This window comes from Geotrypetes seraphini, chromosome 13 (assembly GCF_902459505.1).
Source record: "Geotrypetes seraphini chromosome 13, aGeoSer1.1, whole genome shotgun sequence".
NCBI lineage: Eukaryota > Metazoa > Chordata > Amphibia > Gymnophiona > Dermophiidae > Geotrypetes > Geotrypetes seraphini.
In genome coordinates, this window is record NC_047096.1 from 75351317 (window position 1) to 75368439 (window position 17123).

The 17123-nt window shown below is 42.8% G+C and overlaps 1 protein-coding gene across 10 annotated transcripts in view; it reads left to right on the forward strand.

The window, feature by feature from the left end:
- Window positions 1–17123, forward strand: part of SPOP (speckle type BTB/POZ protein) — a 70391-nt gene that overhangs the window by 11765 nt on the left and 41503 nt on the right. For 8 of the 10 annotated variants that reach the window (XM_033918380.1, XM_033918385.1, XM_033918383.1 and 5 more), the window contains exons 3-4: window positions 1843–1983; window positions 11220–11341. In XM_033918380.1, the coding sequence (XP_033774271.1) occupies window positions 1906–1983; window positions 11220–11341 (200 nt within the window). In that variant the 5' untranslated portion in view covers window positions 1843–1905. Of the gene's footprint in view, window positions 1–1842; window positions 1984–10904; window positions 11011–11219; window positions 11342–12572; window positions 12826–17123 lie in introns of all 10 variants that reach the window. The other 2 variants (XM_033918388.1, XM_033918387.1) reach the window with 2 other exon arrangements.

Consider the following 17123-nt stretch of genomic DNA (forward strand, 5'->3'; position numbering starts at 1 on the left):
ATCTATGTATTCGGAGGACAAGGCTACATCAACTGTACCAGCATTGAAGCCTATCCCCTCTCCCCTTTTTGTATTAGTTTGGTCTGTATGTCCTATTGTCTACCCCATTATTTTAAATTGTGTGTAAAAACATGTGTTTATAGTTTATTAATTTTTGATTTCTGTATCTCGCTTAGTAAAACTAAATAAGCAATTCATCAAAAGTCTAATAAAATCTTGAAACTTGAAAAACTAGCAAAACTGTTGTGTGTTGGGAAGTTTTCCCATTTTCATTACTTCACCTGCTCTCGGAAGAGCTCTTGCATGCTTTGAAACTAACTGTAGGTGGCAGTAGAGCTCTCAATTGAAGTAAGAGGGTTACAGAAAAAAACTGGCTGGAGCATAGGAAATGGAGAGTGGGGATAAATGGACTGTACTCGGACTGGAAGAGGGTTACCAGTGCGGTGCCGCAGGGCTCGGTGCTTGGTCCCGTGCTCTTCAACATCTTTATAAATGATCTGGACATTGGTACGACGAATGAAGTGATTAAATTTGCGGATGATACGAAGTTATTCAGAGTAGTGAAGACACAGGGAGATTGCAGAGATCTGCAATGTAACATAATCAAGCTCGAGAAATGGGCATCGACATGGCAAATGAGGTTCAACGTGGATAAATATAAAATGATGCATATCGGTAACAAATCTCAAGCATGAATACAGGATGTCCGGGGTGGTACTTGGAGAGACCTTCCAGGAAAGAGACTTGGGAGTTCTGATCGATAAGTTGATGAAGCCATCTGTGCAATGTGCGGCGGCGGTGAAAAGGGCAAACAGAATAATAAAGAACAGATTACGAACAGATTGGAGAAGGTTATCATGCTGCTGTACCGGGCCATGGTACACCTTCACCTGGAGTACTGTGTCCAGCACTAGTCACCATACATGAAGAAGGACACAGTACTACTCGAAAGGGTCAAGAGAAAAGCGACTAAAATGGTTAAGGAGTTGCCGTACAGTGAGAGATTGGAGAAACTAGGCTTCTTCTCCCTTGAAAAGAGAAGACTGAGAGGGGACATGATCGAAACATTCAAAATACTGAAGGGAATAGACTTAGCAGATAAAGACAGATTGTTCACCCTCTCCAGGGTAGGGAGAACGAGAGGGCACTCTCTAAAGTTGAAAGAGGATAGATTCCGTACAAACGTAAGGAAGTTCTTCTTCACCCAGAGGGTGGTAGACAACTGGAACGCTCTTCCGGAGTCTGTTATAGGGGAAAACACCCTCCAGGGATTCAAGACAAAGTTGGACAAGTTCCTGCTTCACTGGAACATACGCAGGTGAGGCTGGACTCCTTTAGAGCACTGGTCTTTGATCTGGGGGCCACTGCGTGAGCGGACTGCTGGGCACAATGGACCACTTGTTTGACCCAGCAGCGGCAATTCTTATGTTCTTATGTTCTGTTCAGAGTGAATTCCTTCTGCAGAGCTTGCGGCAATGGGGAAAATACCCGCTTGTCCAGAATGACACACCCTGTGTACTGGAAAAGATATTATCAAGGTAAGAACATAATCTCTTTTCTATCGAGACTAACGTGAGCAGAGATTTTCACTTGAATCAGTTCGAAGTAGGGCATAATTGTGGTCCACTAATACCACTTTGCCTTTTACTCCTCTGTTTCTCTTTTTAGGGAAAGGAGCGATGACTTTGATTTTTGCTATTTCTTCACTATTTCTCTTGAAGACTAATGTATTGTTCTTAAGTATCCTTGTGTCCCAAGGCATGACTATAAATGTTGGCTATTTCTGTGTAAATCTTGATTGTTCTGTGCCTAGGATGTTATCTGCTGTTATTTCTCTTTCAGGGTGAAGAATAAAAAGGAATTACTTTCTGTACTGTGGAATCTCGTTTATGCTTCAAACTGGCGATGTCAAGGGTGCCAAGTCCACCGCCACCGGCAGAAATGTCGAGTGGCCCGGTGGCAGAGAGCTGGTGTTACACACAGGTAAGTATACTCCCTTAAATAGTATCTAGAAACAGTTCTGAGCAATATAAACATACTATGCTTTGTAGAGCAGTTTTAAGAACTACTGATATGTCAAAATATGGGGCAGACATTGGTCACAACATATCTGGCCTGTGTCTTCTCATGGAGGAACATAGTGTAGAGCAGGGGTAGGCAATTCCGGGTCTCGAGAGCCGGAGCCAGGTCAAGTTTTCAGGATATCCACAATAAATATGCATGAGTTAGATTTGCATCTCAAGGAGGCAGTGCATGCAAATCCATCTCATACATATTCATTGTGGAGATCCTGAAAACCTGACCTGGCTCCCACTCTCATGGACTGGAATTGCTTACTGCTGGTGTAGAGCAATATTTTGCCTGCATGGCTTTTCAAAGGTGCATCAAACTGATATGTGTCAGTATTTGAAAAAGGCAGGGGGTGTCTTACAGACGTTGGCTAATTTGTGAAGGAACTTGATGGGTCAAAAACTGAATTCCATAGTCCGTCTAGTCTTATTAGGACTTATGATAGTAGTGTGAGAAATTTTTGTTCCCTGCCAATGACATTGAGAGGCTGGGAGGTGCCCAGAGAGGTGGCATTCCCCTCGCCCTCTTCTCAGTGCCCCCCTCCCCCGGCCGTACCTGTTTAGCTTTCCGGCGCAAGCAGCTTCTGTAACTTGCCTGCACCAGCATTGACGTTTCTTCCTAGTCACAGGACTTGGAAGTGAGGTTAGAGAGTAGAGAGGAGCGCCGAGGCTGACCCAAGCAGCAGGTTGGAACTGCTGCTTGCTGGCAAAGAGCTAGTGGTATGGTGGCAGGAAATTGAAGGTGTGGGGGAGAAGTAGGGAGGAGGAGAGGTGCCAGCACCCAGGGCGGTCCGCTCCCCCTCCTCTTATTATACCACTGTTCCCTGCCTCTGTCTGTAGTTTAGTACACACTTGTCATGTAGTGTTAGTCTTCATAAAATAGTAGATGTTGGCAGATAAGGACTATTTGGTCCACATTTAGTGTAGCTTAGAATATCCCCCAGCTATCAATCATAAAGGTGTGATCATCTATTTTTCTTTATCTAGGAAGTGTAGTCCACTTGTGACCACTTTGAAGAAACATTTCACCTCTTCTCCAGTTGTTTCTGGAGAAAACAAGGTACTCCAAAGGCAAGCAGACATTATCTCATATGTGGGTGATGGTCATCCACAGAACTGGTATAGACGCTACCAAATGCACTGTCACTTAAAATTTTTTAAGGCGATGCTGGTGCCTTCCCATCTAACGTCAGCTCGTGGAACCCATGGTTCTTCTTTTTCTGCAGAGCTGAGAATCTGTGTTCAATGTTCTCCTCGGTGCATTGGATTTTTTTTTTGTGCCTTCCCACCATTTTTCATCGTTTTTGTCATAATTCTGTATTTTATCAAGCTCCTCTATTCCTACTGTTGATTTATTTTGGTCAACTTTTCATCTTTTGCTTTTGGGCCATTTCCAGCCATTTTTCCTCCCTGGGTAGCATTGATAATTTTTTAGGTTGCTTTTTACTCAAATTCCCTGGGCCATTGAGTCCTTTGACTTTGTGTGAGCTGTTTTTCCCCTCCATGTCAAAATTTGGTACCGGCAGTTTTAAAAACTGTTCTCAATATAATAGGATCATCTCGGACTCTGAACCACAAAATTAGTACATCCAGTGCGTAGGTCCTATGTTCTCGGTTCTCATGTGTAAAAGAGGTCACTTAAAACCTACACACTTCAGTTCGAGAAAGTTGTCAGCATTGAGTGTGGTTGGGGACTTGGAACCCAGTGCCCAGCTTCCTGCAACCCCGGCATCAACATTGGTGCCAATTGCGTCAACATTGAGCGTGGTTGGGGACTTGGAACCCAGTGCCCAGCTTCCTGCAACCCTGGCATCAACATTGGTGCCAATTGCGTTAACACCGCTTTTGTTGTGGATAAACAGGAGTCCATACTGTAGCTGTTAATTCCCAGAAGGATATTACTTTAAGAACTTGAAAACTTTTCCCCTCCTCAGTTATTCCTTCTGCAAGTGAACTCAGAATGTGTGTTTTGCTCTGCTCTGCTTCTCCTAAGCAGGCATCCCTGCCTCGTACCATGCTGGCTCCCACCGTCAGTGACCTTTTGGAGCAGGACTGGGATGATTGGATGTCCCTTTCCATGTCTTTATTTTCATAAGGCTTCACTGGGACTGTGGATGATTTGTTATCATTGATGGGGTCCAGTAGCCGGGGGCAGGAGCGATAACGGATCACAGTGGTGATCCCTCTGTGTGTCGCCTTTTCAGGTCAGTTTCCCATATAATTTCTTGACACACTGTCTATTTTGAAGCTCAATCAGGAGGTAAGATTTAGCAGAGTTCAGATTACAGGGTCAAAGAAAAAGGACCAGATTCTGAGAAAGCTGGATGTGAGGAGCGTCCTCCTTCGTTATCTAGAGGTCACCAATGAGTTCTGCCTGTCGGACCAACTAGTTGTGCTCACCAGTCAGACTAAACGCAGTAGACTGGTGTCTTAAGGTTATCATCTCAAGATGGATACAGATGGCCGCCTTGTCGGCATATACTGCCTGTGGCAAGCAATTGCTGGTCTCCTTGAAAGCTCATTCAATAAGCATAGTTTCTTCATGGGCGAAAGCTTGGACAATTTTTGCCTAGCAAGATTTGTACAGCAGTGACCTGGTCCATTCTGCAAACGTTCTCCAAGTTCTATAGAATGGATATGGCAGTACAGGAGGGCATTGTCTTTGGGTCCTCAATGTTATGAGCAGGTGCAGAGGTCCCACCTTAGATTTCTATGTTTTTTTGGAGTACCAGCAGTTTCTTTCTCTGCGATGCGGCAGTAGAGGGAGTTTCAGTAGTCCAAGTAGGAGAGGAGGACTGCTTGGGCCTCTGTCTGGGACTTCTTTTGTACTTCCCTACAGTCCAGAATGACATACCTTTTGCACTAGAAAAAGAGATTAGTTCTTACCTTGCTACTCTGCCTTCGTACTATCTCAATCGTGAAGTTCGTGTCAAAACTGAGATTTTATTTATCTGTTTATGTATTTATTTAAAAATTGTTACTTGCAGCATCCAACAATTCTGTTCAAGGTTCTGTTAGGCCTCAAGGGTATAAAGAAAAATTTATTGCTTTATCACATTGGTGGAATATTAGAGCTCCATAAATGTTTGATTGCTATGGTTATTTTGATGTTTCGATTGTTCACTTAAAATGTTTAACACATTTGTTATACTTTCAGAGCAGAACAGATCTGTAGTTCAGGGAGTCTTCCCATACACCTCCTTATGGTTTTCTATATAGGGTTGCCTGCTTTGATACAAACTAAAGGGAGTAGCAGAGCCCTCTGGAGAAGGAGGAGCAGTTGAAAACCCATTTTATGGAATGGATTCCTTCTGCACAGCTCGTGAACACGGGGAGGATACCCAATTGTCCAGAATGACACACCTATCTACTAGAAAAGATTAGCAAGGTAAGAATCTAATCTTTGTATAACACTATACTCATACTTTGTTTTGAGTTGTTTATCTCAAATATCTTTAAAAATGATTACCATCTCTCCAACCGTTTCTAGCTGAAGTTGTGTGAAATATAGTGAATTTGAATTTGCAGAATAAGGTCATTGAGTTTGATAACGAAGATTATATTAGAATACCATCCATGCGTGTTTGTCAGATCACATCTCCTCTTCTGCAATGCTAGTATTGGCTACCAATAAGCTATTGTATTAAGTTCAAAGTTCTGCTTACTCATAGCACCCTATTTAAACTCATTCCCATCATATTTGCCTTAGAAACATAAACATAGAAACATAGAAATAGACGGCAGATAAGGGCCACAGCCCATCTAGTCTGCCCACCCTAATGACCCTCCCCTACCTTTCTCTGTGAATAGATCCCACGTGTCTATCCCATTTGGCCTTAAAATCAGGCACGCTGCTGGCCTCAATCACCTGTAGTGGAAGACTGTTCCAGCGATCAACCACTCTTTCAGTGAAAAAGAATTTCCTGGTGTCACCTCGTAGTTTCCCGCCCCTGATTTCCCGCCTGCCTTCTTTTTGTCTCACCACCTCAGTTCATAGGAAGTGTTTTTTCTTTACTAGCACTGTCGCAAGCTTTGTATCACTTGATTTTTGGTTTCATAGCCCCCCACTTGTGGAATATTTTGCCCCTTGAGCTTTGTTCAGAACAGTGCTGATTTTGAAATTTTAAAATACCTATCTCTTTGGCACAACTTATGTAGATTTAAACCAAGTCTGGTGCCAGTGTAGGCTGTAATGGACTATTGAGAGAGTATTTGTTGTTACATTTGGTTATATTCTTGTTAAGATGCTTTTCTATTCAATAAATTGGAGTTCTCTATTTCTGTCATTATGCTTTATCCAAATTTTGTAAATCGCTTTTGATGTCCATGATTAAAGGCAGTATAGTATGCAAATAATAAACCATCTGCTGACAGGAGGACTTAACCCACTTGTATGGACTGATCTGATAGGATTCAAGGAAAAGCAATTCTGAACATAACTTGTATTTTTATGAATTAGTCAAAAGACTAAAACACAAATCAGAAGCCATTCAAGATCTCCAGCCAGGGCAATGAAGAAAAGCTTCACAACCTTTTCAGCCTTGGTAAATTAGGTAGACATAACCATAAAAATTGGGCCCACTAATTTCAGATTCAAAAAATGCATTGGCCATATGTAACATGACAAAACAAAAAAGTTACCAAACAGACTTTCACAGTAAGGAGAAAAAAGTGCAAACACAAAAAGCAGAAACTGTGGAAACGATGATCTTGATTTCAGGTTTTTTTCAGATTTCTTCATAAAATAGATGCATACATTAAGTGTCTCAAGTAATACACACAAATAGTGGTGGGGACCCGACACGGTCCATGTTTCAGTCGGAAAGACCTTCCTCTGGGGTCCAAGGTTATGAGATCCACAAAAATCTGATTCCTGTGTATGTGTGATTGATGCTGTGTCTGATGCGGCAACCGCTGAAGCACAGGTTTCTGCTTTTTGCATATGTAACATGAGCCAGAGTCAGAAAATTTATAGATAATCTGGCATGTTTTAGTGGAACATCATTTGGCATCATTATACTGTAAATGTTTATTCTGTTACGTCCCTTCCTCATTCCATACGCTAGGTGTTCAATCCCAACCTGCAATTCGGGAGTTGCAGAAATCCACAACTTTTCTGAGCACATGCTCCACCCCCTTAGCCTGAGAGCTAGTAAACGTATCCAGTTACAATTTCTGCAAGCAGTCTGTGCAGAAGTCTTTTGCAGTTGCTTTGCTTCTTCTTTTTTCATTTTATGCTTAAAGTTTGTTTTCTCGGTGACTTCAGTGCCTTGGGACCCTCTCCCAGTGGCTCTCTGTCAGAGGAAAGAATGCTGTCCTGCAGTGTTGGACTTATGCTTCACAGAGAAACTCTGGTGATCTGTGGAGCCTGCCTCCTGTGTGCCACCATTTCTAGACTCTGGGTCCCTTCCCCTGCTTGCCAATGACCTTGTCACTGGTTTCAAGCACAGGCTGTATGTGTCTGAAGTGATAACCACCCGGGATTCAAGGCGCAGGCTGCCCTTCCCGCCCCTCACTGCGTGGATGACGATCCATGGGGGCGGAGGTCATAGTCTGTCTTTGACCGGCTGACAGTCTAAAGATTTCAAGTCTGGATCCATTTAGAGCTGTTTCTGAGGCAGAAAATCCTTTTCCTCCATTCAAAGGCTGTTTAAAGCTGCTTACAGTAGCACTGCATACTGTGAGTAAACCTCCATTATCTCCTATGGGAACTTCAGGGGTGGCTTGTAAAATGATTTTAAAATTATTTTTCACAGTTTGAGGGTAGGGTTCAGGTCCCCCACCCTCCCCAGACCCCAAATTACAATTTATTTTTACTTTCAGTTTTTGTTTATTTTTGTAGTTTTTGGTGCAAATTTGTGACAGCAGGCATCTTGGATTTTAAAAGAGATCTTTTTTTCTAACTTTTTATTTCTGCCTCAAAAAACCTTCGATTTGACACACAGTTGTTTGGGATGGACTCCCCAGCCCCTAATCTGTTGAAAGTTGACATTCATTGCGCCGGATCAGTGATTGTGTACCACGGTGCTTTAGCACGCTGGGGGAGGGGACGTAAGCTTCGGACTTTGCCTCCTCCGAGTAATCTTGGGCTGGGGAGCTGGCCTGGGTCCGTGCCTTCTGAAGAAAATCTTGCTCAGAAGCCATCCTGGAATCTGGTACAAAACGCCTGCGTTCCGAGTCTGGGGACTCTTTTTGGCGCAGCGCATGACCTCAACAGAGCCCTGCCATGGTTGCAAAGTGGGCCTTTTCACCAGATTTTATTTGGCTCCTCTGAAAGACGTATTCCTCAAACCCTACTCATTTGACACAGCCAGTGGGCACATTGGGGCTTTTTTGGTCTGTTTTTGCCTGTGGCGAAGCTTCCTGTTCAGGGGCCCTTTCGTCTGGCTGTGCCAGACCTCGATTGCAGTAGTTGCCATGCAGATATTATGATTCGTCTATCTCTTGTCACTGTCTTTATTGTGGATCTGGCTAATGCCTTTGCTGAGACTGGTCTCGGCCGCCCTGAGCATCCGGATTTGGGGTGCTGACCCTTCTTCGTAGATTTTTAAGTGGGCTTCAGTCTGCCTCTTTACATATGATCTGAAAGAGCTCCATTTGGATTCTCCACCCTCATTTCTCAGACTTCGATCCTGGACCATTCTCCTGTGCCCTTTTTTCCCATTCAGTCCATAGCTATTTGGTCTGGTTTCAGAACAATATGATGTCTGAACAGAGTTATGTTTCTACCTTGCTCATAGATGCACTAGAAGAATGATAATTGTACAAATATTTCCAATCAAATATTGTTTGTTAAAATTAACAGAATAATATTGTTTCAAAAGGCATTTGTACAATAGAGGCATATTACAGTCAGATAGTGTAAATGCAGCTTCTCTGACTGACGGCCTCAAAATTCTATTCTGCTATGTTTACTTATATATACTTAATATATGACGACACTCCTCTACCTGCATATCATTGGTCAAGAATATTTGATACCATATAAGGCTTTTGCATGCATATTGGGAGAATGTGTTCCCCCTCGCACAAGGATTTCTAAAAGTTACATTCTAATACTAGCTTACATCATTTATAAAAATACAGAAGAAATGAAGAAAAAGTATTGCAATATACTTACAAAGAAAAATATCCACAGCTTTAAATCATTTCTGCTTCTCCCATGCTACTGGGTCACTTAACAGCGTGCACTGACTGAAGATCCTTTGTCTCAGTGAAAAAGAAGGGGAGTGGCCAACCCACTCCCCAAAAATCTACTTTTTCCTATATAAATCCTCCAGTACATTTTTGAGGCAATTTTATTCTAATCTAAGACCTTTAAATGAAGTTCATACATTTGTAAGTACTAATTTGTATTTTAATAGTTTACTAAAATTTTAATTCATCATATATGCATCTGCAAAAAAGGAGAGGGCCCCCCTGGAATGTGATCTCTATAATAAAAAAAAAGGTTTATCTCTACAGAACCAGGTCAAAGGCCAAACCTTATCTGCCACAGGTCTCTAGAGTAATACCCCGAGACCAGACTGGGCACACATTGAAACAATGGAACTCCATAAAACTAAGCTACAGCACCTGGCTTATCTTCTCTGGCCTTCAACAGAGCTTATCAATGACCACAAAAAGCACATATTTTTTCAGATCAATATTTTATCCCATCTTCTTTGTCTACCTGGTTTTGTATTCTGATTTATCCAAATGTGGTTTTATATAGCCACTCAGAAAACTTTCTCACCTGTTTAGTTTAGTGGCTGCTTTTTTTTTTTTCAATTTCATGTCTGCCCATTCCACCACATACCTGTCCATTTTTAATAGGCTGCCACCCTCAGGCTCATTTGAGCCGAAGGGCCACATCATGTCCCGGAAAGCTCTTTCCAACCTTCTAAAGTTATGTCTATGCTTTATTACCTGGATCCTGATTTTTGGCAGGTTTGAATATTCTTTTCTAGCAGCATCCTCAGTAGCCGAGCAGCGGTGGCCACTTCCTTTATGGTGCATGCCTGTCATTCCGGCCTGCACAATGCGTGCTTTTTGGAGGTGCAAGCCTGTCCTCTGCCAGTGATGGTTGGTGTGATTAGGTGCCAGACGCTCCTGTCCAGTGCTCCTATTCTCGCTGATTGTTTGCAGTCTGTTCTAGCCCTCTTATCTGCTTCAAGTACTTTAAAACCTTATTTTGTTACCTATCTTCACTGATTGTCCAGCTCCTCCTCGAACTACTATGGCTTTGGCGGTATATAAGAATAAAATTATTATTATTATTTATGATCTCAATCGAGTTCTTAGTACAATCGCTGCTGGTTTAGTGTTTTCACGCTGGACTCTTTGTATCTGTCTTTGGACTGAGTACACTGCCTCGGGGATCACCTTAGAAACATAGAAAAATGACGGCAGAAAAGGGCCACGGCCCATCAAGTCTGCCCACCGTAATGACCCACCCCCCTAACTTCATCCTACCAGAGAGCCCACATGCGTATCCCATTTCTTCTTAAAATCTAGAACGCTGCTGGCCCTAATCACCTGCAGTGGAAGTTCATTCCAATGATCAACCACCCTTTCGGTGAAGAAATACTTCCTGGTGTCACCATTAAATTGCCCGCCCCTGATTTTCAGTGGATGCCCTCTTGTGGCCGAGGGTCCTTTAACAAAGAAGATATCTTCCACCTCGATATGGCCTGTGATATATTTAAACATCTCAAGTTGCGCACAGGTTGCTTTTCTCTGTTGTGTTTCAGTTGTTATGATTTATTCTAATTATTGTTTCTATGTTGCAGAGCAGACCAGAATTGTTTTTTGTTGCAGGGAGTTTCACCCATTCTCCTCCTTTTTTTTTTCTAGTGGAGCTCAATTGCTTTGGGTCTAAACTGAGCTGGCGCTCGCGGGAAGGAATAGATCACCACACATACAGAATCTGTCATAGATTAGCTGAAAAAAGATTATCTAGGTAAGAATATAATCTTTCATTGCAGCACCTTTAGCATCCAGGAAGTATTTGAATGATTAATGTAGCTTAGGAATATGTTGTGGGTTGTAGGACTCCAGGAGGAGGGGTTTTTTTTCTTTCTTTTCTTTTAAACAAATTTTTTATAAGGATAGGAAAAGTTGGTTATCTCTGTCATTTGTCTCCCTGAGTTGCATGCTGTTTCTCTGCAGATTAAAGTGGTGAAATTCTCCTACATGTGGACTATAAACAACTTTAGCTTCTGTCGAGAAGAAATGGGTGAAGTGATCAAGAGCTCCACCTTCTCTTCTGGAGCCAACGATAAACTCAAATGGTAAAAATTTTTACTGTGATACTGTAAGCTTTAGGGACATAGTACTAGGTAGGAGGGGAATTCTCGGACATACTGTAATGGCATAGAATTGGGACCATTCAAAATGTGCAGCTTGTGAGGGGGAGGGAGGGATGTATTCTCTGAGGGCAAGAAGGATGGAATATTTGTACTGATGGGTGATATTATCTGAAGGAGCCCATACAGGAAACGCTACCCAGAAACTGTTCCAGAAGTGTTTAGAAGTGCCTCACTGTACATGTTCATACCTTCCCCTGTGTTGCCATTACCAGCTCCCCAGTCAAAGCAAGCAACAAACTTTTGACTGGCTTCAAGAGAACAAAGCACAACCTCTATTTCAATAACTGTCCAAATGGCCTTCTGATAGGAGGGAGGCTAAATTTTTTCCCTTTATAACCTCAAGACCTAGTGGGTTCTGAAAATTTGTCAATTGCAATTTTCAATTGGAAACAATTCCTACAAATTACCCACCAAGGCCTTCTAAATTTAAGCTCTGAGCCTCAGGAAATGCTTACAAAGGAATACTCTTCCTCTAATAAGCTAATGTTGTAGCTGTTCCACCAAGGAGAAGGTGGCGGGGATTTTATTCCAAGTAGTTCCTGGTCACAAAGAACACTGATATTGTCCCATACTAGACCTCAGGACCTTAAACAAATATCTGGCCAGACAAAAGTTCAGGACGGTTTCCCTGCACACTATTCTTGCTGTGATTCAGAAAGGAGGTGATCATGTTCACATTGAAGCCAGTGTCTGAGACTTGCTTTGGGAAGCATCACTGTCAATATTGTGTATTACCATTTGGTCTTGCACCAGCACCCAGGGTATTCACGACACATCTAGCAGTTTTCACAATTGGATGGTCACGAACACATCAAAGGAAAGAGCTAACAGATCCATACACATGACCATTTGGGTGCTAAAACTACACAGAAGTTGAATCAGATCGATTTCCTGGTGTTAAGAGTGATCTGGATCACTCTAAAGCAGGGGTGTCAAAGTCCCTCCTCGAGGGCCGCAATCCAGTTGGGTTTTCAGGATTTCCCCAAAGAATGCATGCGATCTATTTGGGGAAATCCTGAAAACCCAACTGGATTGTGGCCCTTGAGGAACTTTGACACTCCCTGCTCTAAAGTCTTTCATAGATTGATTGTTTGAAAAAATTAAATTATTCTCATTCAGACGGACAGTCTCGGATGTCTTTTCTCTTACACAGAAGACTTCTCCCCCAATGGATCTTCCAACACCTATGATAGTGAAAACTCCTGAAACAAGCGAGACAAGGGAACCGTGATCCTGGTTGTACCTTGTTGGTGGCTGAGACAGATCTGGTTCCCTCTTTTTCTGGAGTTAACCTCTGAAGATCCATTAAGACTGGAGTGCTTTTCAATGCTTATCAACCAGAAGAAGGGGAACCCTTCTGTATCCATATGTCCTGTCCCTAATTCTCGCAGCTTGTATGTTGAGAGGTGAGTTAGGGATTCTTTCAACCTGCCTGAGGGTGATCTCCAGCATTCTGCTCATTTCTAAGAGAGATTCTACTAAGAGGAAGAGGTTTGCTGTCTGGTGTGAGGGCGAGGGCCTAGGTCCCTTTTTCCTGTCTTATACAAAAACCGTTTTGAATATCTTCATCTGAGTCAGATCTAAATGCCAGCTCTGTAAGGTTTACCTCAATGCAATTGGTGGCTGTTATCACTGTGCAGAAGATAAACCTCTCTCTCTGCAGCCTATAGATCACTTCATGTGGGGCTTGCTTTTGTCAAAACCTCCATTCAGGCACTCTTAAGTGTCAGGGGTCCTACAATATCATTTTAGCCCAGTTGATGAAAGCTTCTTTTGAGCCAACTGATACCTGTCACTTGAAGTACCTGACCTGGAAGGTCTTATTTTTGGTGGTGGTCACTTTTAACATGCAGAATCTGTGAGCTCCAGGCCACAGTAACTGATCTACCTTAAACACAATTTTTCAGCAGCAGTAGTGTCCTTGCATACACATCCTAAGTTTCTCCCTAAGGTAGTGTCAGAATTCCATCTTAATCGGTCAATTGTTTTCCAACAATTTTTCCTCAAGTTGCAGGGTGAAAGCGTACTGCATACTTTGGTCTGTAAGAGAGTTTTGATAACCTTTCTGGAGCAGACTAAAGTCTATAGAAAGTTCACCCAGCTTTTTGTGTCTTTGCCCAAATAGGATGGGGACTGCCATTGACAAGCTCACTTTCTAATTGGCTAGTGGACTGCATTTTGTTTTATTTATGCCCAGAATGAAATTAATCTTTTGAATCATGTCACAGCTCATAACATCAGAACCATGGCTTCATTGGCCACCCATTCAAGATCAGCCTCCATAGTGGAAATCTGCAGAGTTGCACCATGAACTTCTGTCCACATATTTACCTCACTGTTGAGAACAAGATTCCCATCACAACAATTAGTTTTGCCAGACACACCTTAAGAGTCTCTTTGGGGTTTGGAATTGAACTCCATCCACCTAAGCCCATTTTATTTCTGTTCCAGGCATATTCTAGCACAGGGGTAGGTAATTCCAGTTCTCGAGAGCCACAGGCAGGTCAGGTTTTCAGGATATCCACAATGAATATGTATGAGATGGATTTGCATGTATTTCCTCCTTGAGATGCAAATCTATCTCATGCATTTTTATTGTGGATATCCTGAAAACCTGACCTTCCTGTGGCTCCTGAGAATTGCCTACCCCTATTCTACTACTATTAATTATTTCTATAGCGCTACCAGATGCACGCACTGCTGTACAGAGTTACAAAGAGTAAAAAAACAGACCCTGCTCGAAAGAGCTTACAATCTAAACAGGCAAGACAGACAAACAGGATGTTCTAGGTCATTGACTGTTGCAAGCCTGTTTGTATATCTGGTGTGTGTTCTTTTTTTTTCTGGGGTTTATTTTTTGTTCAGAAGATTTGCTATACTGCTAAAACTATAAGTTGCAGCAGTTTCCAAAAAAACCCCCCAAAAAACAGCACACCAAGTAGAAGAATGCCATTTAAAAAAAATTGTACATCTGTTAATTTTTTCAAACAGATATTAGTTAGAAGAGCCACACAGCCCCCAACACCTATAAGCCAAAAGCATGAGTAAAATAATGTTTTCAGAAGTGATGGATTTTTTTTTTTTTTTAAGAATACCTCTGTTCATAGCGCCATATGGTAAATGATTTTATAAATTTTGGAACATGCCAAAAAAAGGCTTCCTTATGGGTGATCTCCCAACAGGCTGTACAGATAGGTTACAAAATTGTGATTCCCTCTATCACTGTTTGTAAAGGTCTATTTGGTAAATAAAGCACTGAAATAACTTCCAAATATGAAGGCACATGTTTGTATACTCAAATATGTCGATCCAAATCTAAGTCGAGACCCCCAATTTTCCCCCCCAAAAGGAAGAAAAATGGTTGACGCGAATATAAGACCGGGGACTTAATATTCAAGTGCCCTGCCAGGATCTGCACTTAGCACCCCCTCCCTCCCCTGTCAGGCACTGCACACAACCCCCTTCCTGCCCTGCCAGGATCTACATCCTGTCCCTTTCTCTGCCGATGTCCTGCATGCTGCATCTGTATGACCCACATACCTGGAATCCCTGGTAGTCCAGAGGTGTAGCAGGCAGGCAGCGAGCTTTATGTGCTCCTGCCCCGCTGCTAAGCCGGTTGCTGCCGCGATTTCTGGCGGTTCGGTTGTACCAAGCAGAAGCTCACTTTGTGTGCTGCTGCTTGGCGCTGAATGGTTTCCTGAATGGCTGCGGCAAGTCTCGTGAGAATTCACACACATGCAAAGAAAGGTGCTTCAAATGCTTCTAGAAGAGTAGTTGGGGAACATTTCCTGCCTGAGCTTCACTGATGTCATCATACGTAAAATATTCATCATGCTGTTCTCGGAGAACAATGCTGTAGGTGAATAATTTTGTGTTTTCACTAGCAGGTCCCTGATTGAGGAAGAAAGATTCATGGATTCAGGAAGTCTTTTTTAAAATTAATACTGGTTATCCCAGGACAAGCAGGCAGGCTATTCTCACATATGGGTGACGTCATCCGACGGAGCCCCGATGCGGACGCCTCACAAGCAGACTTGCTTGAAGAAACTAGAAGTTTTGAGTCGCCCGCACCGCGCATGCACAAGTGCCTTTCCGCCCAGCACAGGGCGCCTCTCCTCAGTTCTTAGTTTTCTGCGGAGCCGAGAAGTCCGTTTTTGACTCTGGAATTTTTGGGACTGGGCAGTCCTTCACAACACCTTCCTCAAGGCTGTTTACATTCAAGGGGCGAAGAATTGCTTGGCGGAGAACTTGAGTCGTCTTCTGCAAACTCACAAATGGACACTCCATTCCTCGCCTCTTCATCAAATTTTTTCACAGTGGGGAACGCCTCAGATAGACCTCTTTGCAGCTTCCCACAACTACAAACTGCCTCAGTTCTGTTCCAGGATATACTCTCCTCACTGCCTCAAGGCAGATGCTTTTCTTCTGGAATGGACGAGTCTTTTCCTCAACGCATTCCCTCCTTTTCCTCTCATTCTCAAGACTCTGGTCAAGTTGAAGAACGATCATGCCACTATGATTCTAATCACTCTTCGATGGCCGAGGCAACCCTGGTACTCTCTTCTACTTCAACTCAGCAGCAGGGAGCCATTCCTTCTACCAGTTTTTCCTTCTCTGCTTACACAGAGTCAGGGATCTCTGCTTCATCCCAACCTACAGTCTCTACACCTGAGAGCTTGGTACCTCTCAACATAACCCCACTTCAGTTTTCTCAATCTGTAAGAGACGTTTTAGAGGCTTCTAGAAAGCTCACCACAAGACAATGCTATCACCAAAAATGGATTAGATTTTCTACATGGTGTTTTTCTCATCATAAGGAGCCTCAACATTCCTCCTTATCTTCTGTTTTGGACTATCTTTTGCACTTATCCAGTTCTGGCCTCAAGTCTACATCTATACGAGTCCACCTTAGTGCAATTGTGGCTTTTCATCAACCTATTGAAGGGAAACCCCTTTCTGCTCATCCAGTGGTTTCCAGATTCATGAAAGGACTTTTCAATATCAAACCTCCTCTCAAACCACCTCCTGTGGTTTGGGACCTCAATGTTGTCCTTTCTCAACTCATGAAGCCTCCATTTGAACCAATTGATAAGGCTCAACTGAAGTATCTCACTTGGAAAGTGGTATTTCTCATTGCCCTCACTTCTGCTAGATGAGTCAATGAGCTGCAAGCGTTAGTTACTGACCCACCATTCACTGTGTTCTATCATGATAAGGTGATTCTTCGTACTCACCCGAAATTCCTTCCTAAAGTGGTCTCAGAATTTCATTTCAACCAATCCATTGTACTTCCAGTGTTTTTTCCAAAGCCTCATTCTCACCCTGGAGAATCAGCTCTGCATACTCTGGACTGTAAATGTGCTTTGGCCTTCTATTTAGAGTGCACCAAACCACACAGAACTGTTCCTCAACTTTTTGTCTCCTTCGATCCAAATAAATTGGGACATCCTATTTCTAAGTGTACCATCTCCAACTGGATGGCGGCTTGTATCTCATTCTGCTATGCCCAGGCTGGATTACCCCTTCACAGTAAAGTCACAGCCCATGAAGTCCGGGCAATGGCAGCTTCAGTAGCTTTCCTCAGATCTACACCTATTGAGGAAATTTGCAAGGCTGCTACTTGGTCCTCGGTTCATACCTTCACTTCTCACTATTGTCTGGATACTTTCTCCAGACAGGATAGACAGTTTGGCCAAACAGTATT